The sequence below is a fragment of the Ambystoma mexicanum genome, chromosome 4q (genome assembly GCF_040938575.1).
Source record: "Ambystoma mexicanum isolate Mex_15411 chromosome 4q, UKY_AmexF1_1, whole genome shotgun sequence".
NCBI lineage: Eukaryota > Metazoa > Chordata > Amphibia > Caudata > Ambystomatidae > Ambystoma > Ambystoma mexicanum.
In genome coordinates this window covers 892,019,548-892,037,321 of record NC_090928.1, presented here as the reverse complement: position 1 = coordinate 892,037,321, position 17,774 = coordinate 892,019,548, and the positions used below count along the sequence as shown (strand labels likewise).

At 46.6% G+C, this 17,774-nt stretch overlaps 1 protein-coding gene across 1 annotated transcript in view; it reads right to left on the bottom strand.

Moving 5' to 3' along the window:
* LRPPRC (leucine rich pentatricopeptide repeat containing) overlaps positions 1 to 17,774 on the bottom strand; it is a 1,926,342-nt gene that overhangs the window by 535,116 nt on the left and 1,373,452 nt on the right. The window contains exon 27 of the mRNA XM_069608459.1: positions 14,373 to 14,463. Within this exon, the coding sequence (XP_069464560.1) occupies positions 14,373 to 14,463 (91 nt within the window). The remainder of the gene's footprint in view (positions 1 to 14,372; positions 14,464 to 17,774) is intronic.

Here is a 17,774-nt window from a genome sequence, read left to right as displayed (position 1 = left end):
TGACGACAGGGAATATTCATGAGCATATGAATCCATGCCAGACCCCATTCTGGAGAAGAAGCCCTTCCCCCTGTTGGAGATATGGATCCTAATGACCATCCTGAGCTGCAGACTTTACTCGCAGAAGGTGGCCCCTGTAGGGGGGATTTCAGCAGAGGTCAAAGAGAGTGTTAAACTCTTGAAGGACTTCGCCAACAGGCAGCTTCCCAGCTGGAAGGGCAAGAGCCAGGGCAGCACAACTGTACTTGGAGGATGGCATCCTTTACAGTGAGCCTATAGAGTCTACCCCAGGGGACTACAGAAAACTTGTAGTTCCTCAGGAGGCAAAACCCCAGTTTATACAGTTAGCCCACGAGATTCCTCTAGCTGGTCACTTAAGTTTTAAGAAGGCCAAAGAGGATTTCTCTATATTTCTACTGGCCCAAGATGGGTTCTGATGTAGATAAATTCTGTAGAAGTGGTCACACTTGTCAGACATCTGGTAAGAGTGGAGCCAAGAATGCAGCACCCTTGGTGGCCCTCCCAGTGGTGAGAGTTCCCATTGAGAGGGTAGGGATTGACATTGTTGGTCACCTCACCCTCTCACATCTTCAGGCAACCTATTTATATTGGGTGTGGTAGACCATGCAACCAGGTACCCTGAAGCTGTATCTATGAGAACTGTTACTGATCAGGCAGTGGCTAAGGCCCTCCTTGGTATTTTTACTAGGGTAGGTTTCCTAAGGAGGTTATCTCAGACAGGGGGACCAATTTTATGTCCGACTATATGCATGCCATGTGGAAAAACTGTGGAGTGACCTAAAAGTTCTCAACTGCCTACCATGTGCAAACCAATGGGTTGGTGGAGAGGTTTAATAGAACTATGAAGAACATGATAGGGGATTTAGAAGAACCCCTTAGAAGAAAGTAGGACCTTCTACTGCCATGCCTTCTCTTTGCTTATAGAGAAGTCCCTCAGGAAGGGGTTGTCTTCAGCCCCTTTGAGCTCCTCAATAATCATCCGGTTAGGGGTCCATTGGCCCTAATCAAGGAAGGGTTGAAGAGTGTTCCCTCCCACGAGCCAGTGAGAGTCACTGACTATGTGTTAGGTCTCCGAAGGAGAATGACGCACACTTGATGACAGAAGCTTCTGATAACTTAAAAGCAGGTCAGGCTTTGGTTAAATATTGGCATGACCAGAAGGCGAACATGATTGAGTTTACGCAAGACCAGCTAGTTCTAGTTATGGACCCTACAAGGCAGAGGGCCTTACAGGACAAATGGATTGGACCCTTGAAGGTTGTGGGCAAACTTGGAGAGGTCAATCATTTGCTGGACTTAGGCAACCCCAAGGAGGCCCCCCAGGGTCCTTCATACCAACCATCTAAAGGCATATGTATCCAGACCACAACTGGGAGCTTTGCTCTTAGCATATGATCAAGAGGGGAGTGAACCTCCACATGACCTTCTCAGGGGACAGCCTTCAGATGGAAAAATAGGAGTTCATCTCTCTCGTGATCTGACTCTGAAACAGGAGTGCAAAGTTCTGTTAAATCAGTTTGCCTCCCTGTTTTCACTGACACCTGGCTTGACCCCTTGCGGCCAGCATGATATTCTCACTGGCGACTGTCTCCCTGCTGTCAAAAGCAGGGGTTACAGAATGTCAGACTATGTAAGAACCCACATAAAGAGGTCAAGAAGATGCTTGATCTCGGGGGTAACAGAGTCATCTACAAGTTCATGGACTAGGCCTGTTGTACTAGTGCCAAAGGCAGGATCCAAGAAGTTGAGATTCTGTGTGGACTATAGAGCTCCGAATGCATTCACCACAACTGATGCCCATCCTTTACTTAGGACAGATGAACTGATTGATAAACTTGGTTCAGCCAAGTACCTCAGTACATTTGACCTAACCTCAGGCTATTGGCAAATAGCTCCGACAGACCATGCCAAGAAGAAAACTGCATTTTCCACCCCCTGAGGTCTCTACCAGGCTACGGTAATGCCTTTTGGACTAAAGAATGCACCTGCTACATTCCAAAGGATGGTAAATCATGTTCTGAATGGGATGGAGAACTTCTGATGGGAGAATTCTCATTTATGGCTAATTTCCCTTACTAGTGAGTCCCTCAGCAGCTTTGCTGGATTTCTGGGGTTTATTTTTTCCATCTGGTAAGTGTGTGAACCTTTTTCCCACTCTTAGATGCGTTTTGCCATGTGTATGTCTACTTTTTATGTGATCTTGGGCTATGGAGCCACACCACTCCATGAGCCCAACTTTGTGTGTATTACACAGCACATTCAGCGCAGTGACACAGGGTTGTCTCAGACTTCCCACCGACTCCATTTTCTCTGGGGCCGACTACTGTCCCCCAGAAACAGGCAAAGTTGCCATTTACTTTATGTGGTCATTTAACCTACAGACCCAGTACACCCCATCTTACATGGAGTATTGGAAAGGGTTAACTCCGATCCCTTTTTGTCTGTACCTCCTGGAGCCTTGTTTCGCTCCCTTAACACCAAAACTTGGCTGGTGGCAGTGGTACCTACCCTAACTTTTCTACCGCAATTATAGTATATAAACGTGGTACTGTTTTAGGCTATTGTATTCGCCTCGAAGATAAACCCGCTTGACCGAATCTATTTTATTTTGGCTCCAGTCGGGCTTAGTCGCTATTTCTTTGTGTTAACATCCTTCTTGTGTTTTAGTTTGCGCGGCAAACCAGATCTGCCTTCTTTGTTCGCCGTCCTTTGGGGTGCTCTGTAAAGAAGCCCTCCTTTGGCTTTGTGGTGTCTAGGTTGGCTGAATTGGAGGGAGGGGTTTAGTAACCCCCTGGACAGGGTCTCCTTGGAGACTCCAGTTGCACTTTGTGTCCATTGGCTGAAGTGGTTGCCGGGCTGGACAGCCCCCCTGCTGCGTGATTCACAGCCAGGCTGTGTGAATGGGGGATTTTGGCATAAAAGGCAGGAATCTTGGGCTGGAAGTCAGAATCGCCACTGGAACTACAAGAACCACAGAGAAACAGAGAAGACGGCTGCTGCAACTCCTGAGTCACGGTGAAGCCCTGCTGCAGTCCTGAGCTATCTACCCTTCAATGACAGAAGATCCAGTCCGGAGTCTTCTTCCCTTGAGCCTGGTCGGATCAACCAGCTCACCTTTATACAGCCAGAGAATCCTCCCCTGGGTCGAAATTGCTGCACAAAACTGTAGTGGTCCTGATAGCCATCAGAAGAGCCCTCTCCTGCTTTAAAGGAGCGCACCTTTTATTCACTGTTGCTTTGCTGCTGCTGGCCTCATCCCTGGGTAGTGCAGATCGCTCCAGACGTCGTCGTCCTTGTCCCCACGACTGAAGCTTCAGGAACCGTGAGTCTGCAGGAACTACCAGGAACAACTGCCGTGGCACCAGCTTTCTTCATTCGAATAAGGTACTGTGTCCATTTGGTCGTTCTCTCCGTCCGACCTGGAGGAATCAGGGTGAACCCCTTTCCTTGCCGAAGGCTTGCCCTTTCTTCCTTCCCTCTTATAACTTTTGCCTCCCTTTGACAATATCCAAGTACTCCCGACAACGTTAATCTCGAACTGTTCTAATCGTGTGATCTTCGAAAACAGAGCCCTGCTCCAATTTGACACTGGCGCAGGCCTATTGAATTTATCTGTCTCTTAGAACACGTCCTCTGATTCGAGTGCCTTGACCAAACTATTGCCTATGATTTTGTATCCCCAATTCTTTGTTTTTTGTTCAATGTGCCAAATGCGTTTTGACTACGGTTACAATTCTCCCCGCGGGTACACTTTTCTTTCGTAAGACCGAACTGTCATTACTGTCAAAAAGTGAGCCCTGCTTAAACCCCGTTAACGTCTTTTGTTTCACAACACCGGTCTGTCAAATCCCATTGTACTTACCTTGAATTGACCTGAACCAAAGGAATTGTTTGTGTGTGGTATATTTAGTGCGTGGTTTTGTTTAATAGAAGTGAAGTGTTTTGTGAACAGATTGTCACGCTCACCTGAGTCTCCGCAGGAGCGATGGATTCCTTCGACCTCTCCCCTCTCTGCTCTCCCCTGGAAACCAACTCTTTTCCCTTCACCTGGGCTTCTACCTGTAAGATAAATGGATGGGTTTATAATAGTACCCTGGCCCAGAGACCCTCCCTCGAGACTCCCCTTGGGTTCCAGCGCTGTGTCTAAAGGGGGGGGCTCACCTCTTAGTTTAGGAAGGTGGGCTTTCCGTCCTGGCTCTGCAGGGGCGCTATGGTGCGGGCAGGATGGTTGCCGTGCTGACTTGAAGCTGTTCTTACCGTTTGTTGTGATGGTGCTGCTGAGAAAGGCACCGCCGCTTCCCTTGTTGGAAACGTTCCAAAGTCCCGAATAAAGTTCCAGGGCCAGTTACTTCACTGGACCCTTAGTGCTGAAATTCTGTTGAGTATAATGTCCAAATGTCCTCGGATTTCCCAGTTGCTTCACTGGGTTAGCAAGGAAGAAGTGCGGGTTTGTATTGTCCTTGCGGATCTTGCTCACTGAGTGTCTATGAAGACTGTCTTTCTCTTGTGTTTTTTCCTTTGCAGATTGCCAAAAGAAACTCCAACGGGCGGTGAAGATCAGAAGACCTGTGACTTCGACGGGCGGTGAAGATCAGAAGCTCCGCGGGTGAGGGATGAGCCTGCCGACACCGTCGAAAAGCTGCGGAACGGTGAGTAGAAAACTTGCGCTGTACTAATGCTTCTATTCTTTCTCTTTCATATGCAGAACTCGTAGTAGCGAAGATGAAGGCCCAGCCGGGTGCCGGAACTGCAGGAAAAGACCGTAGAAGACTCCGTAGATTGGGATCAGGTAAGCGCGTGCTCGATGCAACCGAGGAACACACGAAGCAGTCTTGTTCTTTGGGTGTGGCTTTTATAGAGAGCCTCGCCCAAAGACTAGAGTGTTGCATTAGTTCTGGTTTGGCCAAAAAGGGGTCCATGCTAGTGGAACAGGAAGTGTCATGTTAGTCTATGGCGGCAGGGGGTTTCATTGGCTGACATGGATTTTAACCCTGTTTTTGCTCTCCATGCTTTCACCCATAATGCTCCTGCCTGTCTTCCCTTCTGCCTACTATGAACTGGATATGTGGGCGACTTGATAATGTCACCTAGTCCAGTACCCATGACACAGATAGTTTAAAAATAAATGTACTTATATTTTTTTAACCTGAAACCTTGAGTCAATGTTTGTTTGAGTCACAGTAATTATAGTCCTTGGTGTAATCACTATTACTGCCCATTTGCTCTTGAGATAAGTCTGGCTGCTGCGCTACTGCTACCACTATAACTGTGTAGTACAGGCTTGTACCAAAGGTGAAATTGTACTTCCACTCGTGGACTTAATTGTCTGTAGTGTTCCCTAATGGTATTGCAGAGGATTCGGCCTAACAATGGCATACTTGGATGACATTGCAGTGTTCCGCCCCACTTGCAAAGAGCATATTGACCACTTAGGATATGCATTACAGGCTCTTGAGCAGACCCATCTGACCATAAAGGCAAGCAAATGTCATGTTGGACATGGAGGGGGGAGGAGGAGGTGAAATCAGACCATTGTCTAGTAAAGTACAAGCTGTACACGACAGGGCCACCCGTAGTATTCAAACCCAGGTGAGAGCCTTTTTAGGTCTCGCTGGTTACTATAGGAACTACATAGAGAACTATGGGACCATAGCTTCTCCCTTGAATGTGGTGATCTCACCCAAATTCCCCAAGAAGGTCAGGTGGAATGAGGAGTGCACTAAGGAAGAACTTAAGAAAGGCCTTTGTCAAGCTGCAGTTTTGAGAGCTCCTGATTACAACCAATCCTTTATTGTACAAATTGATTCTTCAAATACAGGAAATGGGTGCAGTTCTGAGTCAGCTGGATGAGAAAGGCAGGGAACACCCTATCTGCTTCATCGGTAGGAAACTGAAGGACCGAGAAACAAGGTGGGCAACCATAGAATGTGAATGTTTTGCCATTGTGTGGTGATAGAAGAAGTTTAGACTATACTTGTATGGATCTACTTTTGTAATTCAAACAGAGCACCAACCCTTGAGATGGTTAATGCAGATGAAGGGGGAGAATCCTAAATTGTTAAGATGGTCAATCAGCCTGCAGGGGTTTGATTTTACCATTGAACACAGGTCAGGGTGTAATCACCAAAATGCTGATGGTCTCTCCAGAAAGTATGACTGACTGGAGTAAGGAGATTCATCCAGGGGTGGATTAAATCCTCCTGTCCCTTAGTCTGGGGGGACAAGTGTTACCATAGGGTGATGGAGGGGTTAATTAGTATCCCCTTTGTCTAGTTTATCACTAGCAACAGGGACTGTACCGAGGATCTTCAAATCAGCATATATCAAGCCACTCTTGAAAAACAAAAGTGGCGATGTAGAAGACCTCTCCAACTACAGGCCAATCTCTAACATCCCCTACCCGGCAAAACTTCTAGAAACCTACGTTTATAAACTAATCCAGGAACACATAGAAAAACACCACCTGCTACACCAAACTCAAGTCGGGTTCAGATCAGCAAGAGGAACGGAAACGGCACTACTATCTATCTGGGACGATCTAAAAACTAACGCAGACTCAAACACTACCTCAGCCCTTATCCTGCTCGACCTCTCCGCAGCCTTTGACACAGTCAGCCACGACACCCTCACCATAAGACTAGAAGACATTGGCATAACAGACAAAGCCCTACTTCAACACCACTGATTCATACTGAAAACTGAAAAAGAGAAAGGGACGACTAAAATGGAAAGGACACAGACAGCCCCAGAAATGACAGGGAAGCTCCCACGGCACCTGGACGGGTGACACCGGATAGATTGGAACTCAGACGACACGCACGGAGACAGAGTCAACTACCCCACCTGCCCCTTAGTTATCAACAGCTACCACAGTGTTGTGGAATTACCGAGATATTGGCAATTAGCAGACAACCTGACTCGTTGACATCGACAGGTGCACTGGCCACAGGAGCATGAAGGGAGGACAGGTGTGCTATGAGAGAGCCTGATAGAGGCGGGGACCAGAGGAGTAAGGAACCTTGAATGCCAGAGGGACCCAGATCTGGACAGGCGCATCAGGGGAGACTGCATAAGCCGATGGGCTTCAACTCAGGATAGAGATGCCAACTAACCAGCTACACTAATAATTTCTCCTCTGCATACACCTCTCACATTCCAAACCAACACAACCAAAACCTACAGCACAACAAACAGCACAAACTTCACTACACTGCAACAACAAAACAAAAGAGACAGACTCACACAACACAACACTGACCCACCGGGCTGAGGCTGCCAACAGCACATCACTGCTCTCCAGCACTTTTCCTGCTTCCTCCCACCAAATCAACCTCCCCTCCTCTTTCAGAGCTGCCCGAGCGCCAGGGGACCATTCCGATGGCGATAGTGCGTGGTACAAATGTCCTTTAACATTAATATGTAAAATGTTTATGTTACGCTTTCTACAATTAATGGCTGGTGGCAGTGGTTTACTTTTCACTACCATTGTATGTTTTTACCGCGGGCTGAGTTTGCAGCTGCAGTAAGGCACCCATGGGTGCCCATTTTGTCAAAATGGCCCTGGTCTTGTTTTTCCGCCATTTCTTGTTGGAAAGGTCCTCCTTGAGATTTTATCTGCGCACCAAACCAGGTTTAGTCCCTTTGTTCGTTTTGTCTTTGGCGGGATTCACAAATGAAGCTCGCCTCTGGCTCTTGTATGTCTGGTAAGGGCAGGAAGTGAGGGAGGTGCTCGAAACTCCCTTTGCTTAAACCCCTTTGCTCCAGGAATGCACCCAAAGGTGATTGGCCGGCTGGCTGTCCTTGGAGGACGGACACCATGCTGTGTGATTGACAGCTAGGCTGGAATGAATGGGAGAAACCTGCATACAAGGCAAGGCTTTTTGGCTTGGAAGGCAGAGTCGACCACTGGACGAAGGAATCTGAAGAAGAACTTGGAAGAGACGCCTGCTTAAACACCTGGACCGTTGGTTTGCCTGGTGAAGCCCTGCTGCTGTGCTGAAGCTTCAAATTCTTTTTGACTAGAGAAGCCCTGCACGGACCACTTCTCCCCTTGGGTTGGTGGGACCAATCAACCTCAAAATGAACTCGTCTGGACAGCCTCTCGAAGCTGGCTGTACCTTCCACTGCTGCTGGAACCGAAGTGCCAGGAAGAGGAACACCAGATCGAGTGCTGGACGCCAGATGCGAGGAACGTGAAGTGGTATCCGAGAACCGCAGTGTTGCTATTTGCTGTACACACGAGGAGCTGAAACCACGAAGTGCAGCTCAATTGAAGTTTGACCGTTGCTGCCGCCGACCTTCCCATTGTGTTGTTAGAGTCCCCAGAAGTCCTCCCTCTTGTCCCCACGACTGAGGCTCAGGAACAGCAGGATATGCAGAGCCACACAGGAACAGAAGCCAGTTGGAACCATTTCTTCTAACCAAAGGTATTGTAAACCTAAGAGGACTTACTTCTTGTTGTTGTTGTGTAGCCTTACTTGTTCTCAGTTGAGACTTGTCTTGGTTGCCACTGCAGAGTTGCTTGCAGCTTTGCCCCTCACAAGCCTCACAGCTTGTGGCCCTTCAAGTGAATCTTATTTCTACAAACATTTGTAAAAACATTGTGCAAGATTTACTTACCTGCAAGGAAGATCGTCAGCTCGCCTAGACTTTGTTCAGCTAACATTGGCTGTCCTGGCTCCTTGAGAGACTCCTCTACCTCTGACGTTGTTTTTTTGCCTTTCCCCCAGGAAAGGGTTAATTTACTTTGCATTGGAATGTTTTAAAAAGTACTTCCCTGTTTATGAATTATTTGTTAACCTTTGTTTTATTCCTCTATGTTATCTTTTACACCCCCAAACTCAGTATTGCTCTAAATGGACCAGTGATAAATCAATGTACATAGTGTCCTAGCTATTTAAGTCACCTGAGGGTGTAGGAAATGTCTGTGTGCCATCCCCAATGGGTATCACCTGATTTAGAGAAACAGTGTGTTTTGAAGTGCATTATAATTGTTACATTTTTTTGCTCCCTTCTAAAGAGGTTTATATAACGGACCGTTAAATAAATTAATAATGGTTTAATCAAGAAACCTTGAGTGTAAGTGTTTATTTGAATAACTGTCAATATGAAACTGTGTTACAACCCTACTGCTCACATTGACCCTTCTTGAGATAAGGCTAGCTGCTCAGCCACATTACCAACCTGTGCAGTACAAACTTATACCAAAGAATTGGTTCCTATTGCCAGGAGGTCAAGGTTGCTGTAGTCTTCCAAAGGATACTACACACAATCTTGCCCAACAGCATCTGAACGGAAGAACCTCTTGAACCTGCAATCCACCCCTGGACACCTCACACCCAACCGAAGATTGTGGCCCCACAGACTAGTCATTGTGTGACTCGTGGGTAAGTAAGCAATCCTGTTACTGTTCCTCGCTGTCCTCCACAGGATAACATTGGGATTAAGCCCTTTGTCTCCTGATTCCCACTTAACTTAATTTTGATTGTCAAACCTACGTCAAGTCTCCTACCCCTGGGCAAGCCTTTGGAATGGAAGAGAGGGGAAAACTCGCCTATTTTTGGATAAATTCTTTTTCCACTTTTCAGTAGTTTGGAACGGTTTGAAACCGCCACCAAAGCCAATTGCATATCTTTCCTGGAGAAAACTGCGTTTGAGACTGACATTTCGCACTAGGCTCCACACATCTTAGGGCGTGATTTCTTAAGCAAAGGGACTGTGTGTTATTGGGTCTAATCATTTTACCTGCATCTGAGCACTCACTGGTTTCACAAGATTAGTTTTTGATTGATGTATTGTAGGTGAACCTACTGGTGAATGTATATATTTGTGATATCTGTTTTCTGTGCAATAATACTACATGTTAGTTTTATTTCATGGTGTGTGGTCTAATGCTGAATTATTGTGTGCTAGCCTGTGTGGACTCATTAGTGCCCTAGACCCCTCACTCACTCCTGGACTACTCTTCTGTTTACCATACCTAGGGTGTCCTCCTAAAATCTTCCCCCAGGGTTGATTTCAGACATCTTAACATGTTTGCCGCACTGTCAATGGGCAGGAATCTTCGTCCCATGATAAATAAATTGGACGGACTAGGATGGCGAAACATGAGACTTCCTGAAGTTCATGGAGAAGTCCAAGCTGTACATCGCTGCACATCTGGTAAAGGGGTGTCTATGCCTGGTCTGGGTAGTGAGCTCAAAAGAGCCAGTCATCTAGATAGGGAAAAGAAACAAATGGATGCCCTCTTCTGTAGCAAGCCGCTACCACTGCCAGCAGCTTCATGGGGACCCTGGGTACTGTAAGGAGGGCATGGTATCAAACAATAAGACAGACACAAGTGATCACAGTTCAAGGATGTTTACTGAACTTCAATTAGGTTTAAAAAACGCCCATCTAATCCTAAACCTAAAAGATGGGAGAAAGCTAGGACAATTAAAAAATAATAACGCTGTCCTAGTCGAGTCTGGCAAAATAAAAGGGCCTATACTAATAAACATATTGCCAATCCTTACTTCTAAATATAAATAGTGTGGGAAACAATGTTATGCAAAAGAAAAAAAAAGTGTTCAAGAAATTATAGTCCGGATATTCAAGCCGTTGGCTTCCCTTTCCCACGTTTTCAGCACGGGACAAGGCAGCACACTTGAGTTTAGCACATTCTCTGGCTTCTGTTTTATGAGGATGCAGTTCAAAACATCAACGTCAGGGCCTTCTGTGCCAAAGCCTTTTTGCCATTCAAAGTCTCATTTCAGAGGGCCTGATGCAACACGACAAACAACAAAGTTCCTTTCTTAGGATTTCACATGCACACATTCTCGGGTGATTTTCTGTTCCTAGCTCCCCCTCTGCCGAGCTCAGATCCACTTCAACACAAAGCTTTCAATTGATCTCCCTCTGCTGGACTCGGACCAACTTTGTTTACTTTGCCAAGATATCTTTACTTGAAAATCGAAGATTTTCGACTGTGTGCAAGATTTTGCTCAATCCGTTGCAGGACCACTTCGATTCACAATTACTCTCTCTCTTCTCGATATAACCTCTTTCTCACATTCATATTTTCCACTTCTGAGCTGAATACCTTACAAAGACCTTCGAATAAGCATCCACGCAGTGAGGGACCACTCTGTCATAGGTATTTTCTTTTCCTTTGAAAGTACAATCACTTATCAGCAGTTCAACTTTACTTGCATCCTTTATCACACGCGTTTTAACAATGCTCGTTCCAGCGCTCGCCATACAATGTTGCTGCTTGCAACCTTGGCTTCAACACAGACCAGTCTTGTATCAGTCTCCACAACTCACCAGCTGTGTTGATTTCACAGATGCGGTTTTGCTCTTGGAGCCACGGTCGGTACCACGGCGGCTCATGCTTCTTCCAGTCTTGATTATTGATGCAGGAGGTCCCCAGTGTATCTCCGACACACAATGCAGGATTCTTCAACGTGGTTTCCTGGTCTTAAGCTTTCTATTCTCGAGGTTTTCGCAAAGTAACGGTTCCTTGCCAAAAAGATCAAGGGAACTCCCGTGATCCCCTTCGGTTTTGCCGCATTTCGTCTCTTGTTCAGCTCTGTATCGAAACTGCTGTTTCCTTGTGTGCTTTGCCTTGCTCAGAGTGTGCTCTCGTGCACTGCCTTTTATCCGTGTGGGGAAGCTTAATGGAAGTTAGGTGTGTGTGATGGTCAGTAATTGCCTGACCGTTGCATTGGGACACGTCAGGTATATGACTTAGGTGTTAGTCTGTTTTCTCTCATAGCGGGCTGCCCGTGAAAAAGTGTTGTGTTGTAAAAAGGGTGGGGGGGGGGTGGGCTAAAGGTGTTCTATGGAAGGGGATACTGTGTCTCACCATCCGGTGTCCCACAAGACCCCTCACCCAGGTGATCCTCCTGCACTGGGCCACCCCCAGGAACTGGATCCAAAAGCGATGGCCGTGTCCTGGGGACCTAGATGACAGAACCCTGGGGACTAGTGGGTGAGACACCTTTTGGTTTCTCACAGTACCGAAAAAAGAACGAACAACAGGACCTTGAATTAGTAGTAGCAGTTCCCCCCACTGTGTATCTCAGGAATTTCTTGGGGATGGGCACATGAAAGTAAGTATCCTGCCCCCCACGCTCCAGTGAGCGCTGGGGCACCAGCAGATTAATCGATCTACTACATAGCGCCCTGCTCACGAGGGGCCATTTAACTCAACCCAACACACAGACTAAATGGGAGGAGGAGTTAGAACTACAGGACCAACAGGAGGTGTGGGCAGTAATTTATAGAGCCGTGTGGAACACTTCCCTATCTATGCAATATAAAATGCACAATGGACGGCTGTTAGTAAGGTGGCACCTCACCCTGCAGTGTTTGTCAAAGATGTTTCCAGGGACAGCACCATTTTGCTGGAGGGGTTGCAGGAAGGTGAGCGACTATTGGCTTCAATGGGAGGAGGGGGGTAGGGTGGATGTGTGAAAGCACAGGCTTTTTGGAAAGAGGTCTTGGGACGGATTCACAAAATAGATGCGATTTTTAGAGGGCTCTCCCCATTGCTGGTTTTATTTGGCATTGAAACTGATCAGGATGACACTGACAGGATCCTACCTCACATGCCTAGAAATGTGTTGCTCGCAGCTAGAGTCTGTCCGACAGTCAAGTGGAAAAGTAGTACCTTGCCAACAAAAGGGGAATGGCTTACGAAACCACACTCCATATATCAGAAGAAAAGCATTACAGCAACGTTGCTAGAAGGCCATTCCCACAGCGACATGACTTGGATTCATTTTCTGGAGTACTATGCCACACAAAGGGAAGCAATGAAGGAGGGGTGTTCGGGCTGATGAGAGGGGGCACTGTACTACTACTAAAGATGAAGAAATGGGTTGCCAAAAGAATAAAAAAATACAAATCCAAAACGGTTAATTCAAGTGGCCCGATTCCAAGTACATTAGAATGAAGATGAATTTACTAACTTTAGTAAGCTCCCCTCTCCCTCTTGTGAGGCTAAATACCTTGATGTCATCTTCAACACCTATCTCGCTTTCTCTCCTTGCACCTCGGACCTTGCCAACAAGGCCCACCTCCAGCTGCACCCCCAGCAGAGGCATTCTCCCTTTCCTCACCGATGTCTCCAGGGCTCTGGTCCTCTCTAGACTGGACTTCTGCAACAGCCTCTTCCTCAATCTGCCTCCCTTCACTCCCTTTAACTAATACAGAATGGGACTGCAAGACATCCTTGGCCTCAAGCAAATCCTGCATGTCCAAAGCTTAAAAGATCTGTGCTAGAATGACCCCTTTGAACCTGTCATTGAGTAAGTAGAAGTTCAAAAGCCTCAGATCCAAGATGGGACAGAGGCCCCGCTCTTCTTTCGGCACAAAATAATATTTTTATATAATAGGAACCGCATCTCTCCAGCTCTAAAATCTCTCCACTTGCTCCCTGTAGCTGCGAGGATCAAGTTCAAGACCCCCGGCATCATCCATAAGGCTTTCTAGGGCCTGGGAACCCGCTACATCCAACTCTCTATCCCTAAATAACTCCCTGCTAGAGCCCTTCGGTCTTACAGCTTATTTCTCTGCAGATCGGATGCTTTTCCAAGCAGAAAGTGGGAAGTAGATCTCTCTTCCACAGGAGCTTCCCTCTGGAATGGCCTCCCTTCCTCTCTCAGGCTGGATGGAGCCGGATCTCCTGAAGTTACGGAATCTTCTCAAAACCCTCCTCTTCTGTTCTTCCTTCCCTTTCCCCCCTCCACTGCTAATGGCCACCTCTTCCGCTTGACTGGCTGCCTGGTCCCTTCGGTGTCCTACAGAGCAGCAGGCCCTCCTCGCCCAATTCACCCCTGCTCCCTGGTCTCCCTTATCTCCCCCCCACCCCAAACTCGCACCTGCCCCTCCGGCCCCCCTTCCCCTGACCAGCCTGACGGAGTGCGTTTCCCTACCTAGCCTGCTCCACCACATCCTCGCACTTAGCATGTGCCACTGCCCCCCGGCCTCTGCAGATCCCCAAGCACTTGCCCACCTGGCCTCTCCACAGCACTTGACTACCCCCAGGGACCCCCCCCCTTTACTTGTTTGCCTCCCCCACTCTTCCCTCCCCATCTTACCTTTATCCCTGCCGCACTAACTGGAACTCCCCCTGCCCCGTCACTCCCTGCACTTATTCTTACTGCACTCGCATGATCCGAAAGACGAGGCCTAGTAGGACGGTTATTGTTACTTTTCTCCCCTGCCCCACCCCTTTTTTGTTTAGTGGGGCCTTGTAGCACCATTTGTTGCCTTATAAATATCCAATAAATAAAATAAATCAAAGCTCCCACCTTCACACAAACAGAATCCCATTCACCTCTTAAACATAAAATGAATAAACTTACTGCACAGCTTCAATAGGTAAAAATACATTTCATCTCTGTCGCATTCAAACAGCTTCCGAGTCATTTCTACAAGATTTTCCAAGGTTTCCATCTGGAGTGAGAAAAAACATTGAGACAAGTGCTATAATATAAAACCAGATTGCACACGTAGATGTTTCTTAATATACATATTCTTCACTAGAAAAAATAAAAATTAAAAAAAATCAGTGTTTGCCTCTCAAGAAGCGCAATTCCTTTCTTTCAACTGACCTCGGTAAGGTTGTGGTTACCCAAATACAATTGTTGGCTGTACATTCTGTCCTAAAAGCGGACGTGTTATCCTTAATGTAAAATGAAAGACACTGCTAAACAGAATGAGCAAAAGACAAGCCCATATTTAAGTCATGCTTGGAGGATCCTTGTAGACTATATTGTGTATTACAGGTTAAGTGGTGGTACAGATGTACTGTTTTAGCTGCGTTTTCCTTAAACAATGTAAATGTGTACTGTAAAATAATAATTAAATCCACTAGGAGTCACAGTAAATCTACATGTTTGACAACTGCTTGATATGCACACCACAGTCCTCCACCACAATACCAGCTTCAAGGTTTTAGTAGTTCACCTGTTGATAAATAATCGTACCACCCCCCATTGGCCTCATTTGGCTCTGATCTGTAAAAGCAGGCCTTATCTGGGCATGAAGCTTAACGAATAAAATATTTACCCTCTTGGTAACATTCTTTCTGATGGATATTCTTCCTACGGATTCCTCATCTTTGATATCGCTCTCATAGCGCAGCTGCTCTTTGGAAACTTTTCTGCCGCCAGGGGGTGCAGCGTGGCTCCGCCCAACACCCCTACATGAACTGCACCGAATAAGACGTTGCTGCTGGTATATATTGAGGTGGTGCGCACCGTGACCTTAGTTCCATCCTTTTTAACTAGCACTCTGATGCTGAGGAACCAAGTTGGGCTAAATATCCGCCAAGTGGGGCAGGTAGGTAGGGAGGGCGATCAGGAAACCGTGGGAGGAACATCCATCAGAAAGACCATTATCGAGAGGCAAGTAATTTGTTCTTTCAATGCATCCCTTCATCCCACAGATTCCTCATCTTTCATAGACTCCCAGAGCAGTATGCAGATCTGGAGGGCGGTGAGGAGGGGGGGGGTGGATGAGAGCACCTTAAACCAGAATATTCTGAAGAAAAGCCCTGTCAAAACGAGCGTGCCGACCAGATTGAGTAGCGAAGCAGTAATGTTTAGAAAACGTGTGCAAAGTAGCCCACGTAGTCGAATAGCAAATGTCCAGTACGGGGACTGCACATTGCAGAGCTGTGGTGGCAGTCAGACCTCTTGTCTTGAAGAATGTGCCTGAGACCCTCAAGCACATCTTTACTAGCTCGATTAACATTTCAGAGATGCAGAGGTTGATCCACCTCGACAGGGACTCTGGTCACAGCTCTGCCAGCACAGGCACCAGCAAAAACAGTGAAAAGCTGGTCATCTTTCCTGGCCTCATCTGAGAGCCAAGTAGCAGAGAGCCTGCACAGGTAAAGCCGATATTCTTTCTCTCCCTTGGAAGGAGAGGGCGGAAAAAACACAATATGATGCATCTTTTGGAGAGAGCTGAACATCAGCGACAACCTTCAGGTGGAAGGATGGTCTAACTCTTAACATCCCTTTCTCCTTTAAGAAAGCCAAGTAGGGAGATTTAACTGACAACACCTGGAGCACACCCAATCGTGTGAGGGGAAGTGAGATGGCGATGAGGAAAATCACCTTATGGGTGAATAATCTTAATGAACAAGAACAGAGAAAGAAGTCGCTTTCTCCCTGCTAGCCAGATTCGCTGCTGTCAGAGACGTACTGTTCTCTAGAGCAAAGAACAGCCGCATTGCTTCTCTGCACAGAGTCAAGGAGCCAACAACATCTAGTTAGTAGTGGTCGTGCTTGGTCACTGTGTTGTCCTTCAGGACAAACACAGTCTTGCCCTGTACAGAGCAGAGGAAAGCAGCTAAGGCCAGCCTGATCACTCTCAACTCCGACAAATTGATGTTTTCTTAGCATTTCAACAGAGAACACAGTTCACTCACTATCTGGTCTTGCATGTGAGCACAACAGCCTTTCAAGGACACGTCCGTGTCTATGGTCAGTTGTGAGACAGGCATGGTATCAGGAGATGGCACAGACAACAGATTAAAAGTTCTGAAAACCTTTATTAAAATATCAGGATGGGTGTAATGCCTAACTTGCCCTATAGCTATAATGGGAATAGCCCTACCTAAAGAAACTAAGGAAAAGTCTAAGTCTGTATATTCAACTAAAGAATCAATCTGTGCCAAAACGTATGCTTGCCCTCACGTTTAATATAGAAATGTAGTCGGGTGTGGGCATGCTTTAACTCAGTCTTCAAATTAACAAGTCCTTCTGCCAGACATTAGTCCTGAGTACGAACGAGATCCTTACCCCGATTTTTTAGCTCACTATCTTTCACAGAGGAGAAATATCCAAAACCTATCAGTCTTTGTCCTGCCCTGAGGCAGTCGAGCACCGAAATTCTAGGCAATTCACCTCTGAACAAGAATACCAACAACAACCCCAGACACGTGTTTCGTTCTGGTCTGACCTCATCAGTAGGATGGAGCTGTGCCTCTCTAAGAATAGTGAGCAATGGGTCCACGCCTAGATTCCCCTAGTAATTTAGGGTTAAACCCAAAGCTACTTAAATTGTGCAAAGAACAAGGGGGATCCTGGGAATTCCCTCTGCCAGACATTAGTCCTGGTTCCAAGAGCCTTACCCAGATTCTTTAGCTTTGGGTCTCACCCTAAATTACTAGGGGAATCCAGACATGGACCCCTTGCTCACTATTCTTAGAAAAATACTTCTTTGGTTCTCATTTCTATAATGTACAAGCTCGACTTTCAGTTACAGCTTCGTTTTGCCTATTTGGCATTTTTCTCACACTTCACTGGTTCCCCTAGGGTTGCTCGTTCATCGCTTTCACTCTTATTCACAGTATTGCCATTTTGTGATACTTTCAATGTCCTTCATTAGAGACTTTTGAACACGTATCGCTTAATCGTGATCACTCTGACACAATGTTTCTGCAAAATCCAATTCAAGTATTGAATTTATCTTGATTTGTTCCTTTACTTCCCTCGGATGCTTTCAGGAACACACCGATCCCATGCGACCACTACGCTACAATGTTATTCCTTCACTTTCATATGAGCACCAGGTTTCCGTGCATTATCTGGAAACTCAGCAGCTGCAACATAATTTTCAGTTTACTCAGTAAGATGCTTTCTGGGATTTGAGGTCAGGGTCTCACCACCTGCCCTTCAGATACCCCTGGATGCTTACTGCCATTCAGGGGAACAAGCAATTCTTGGCTACAGCAAAGGGACCAGTACCTTCCA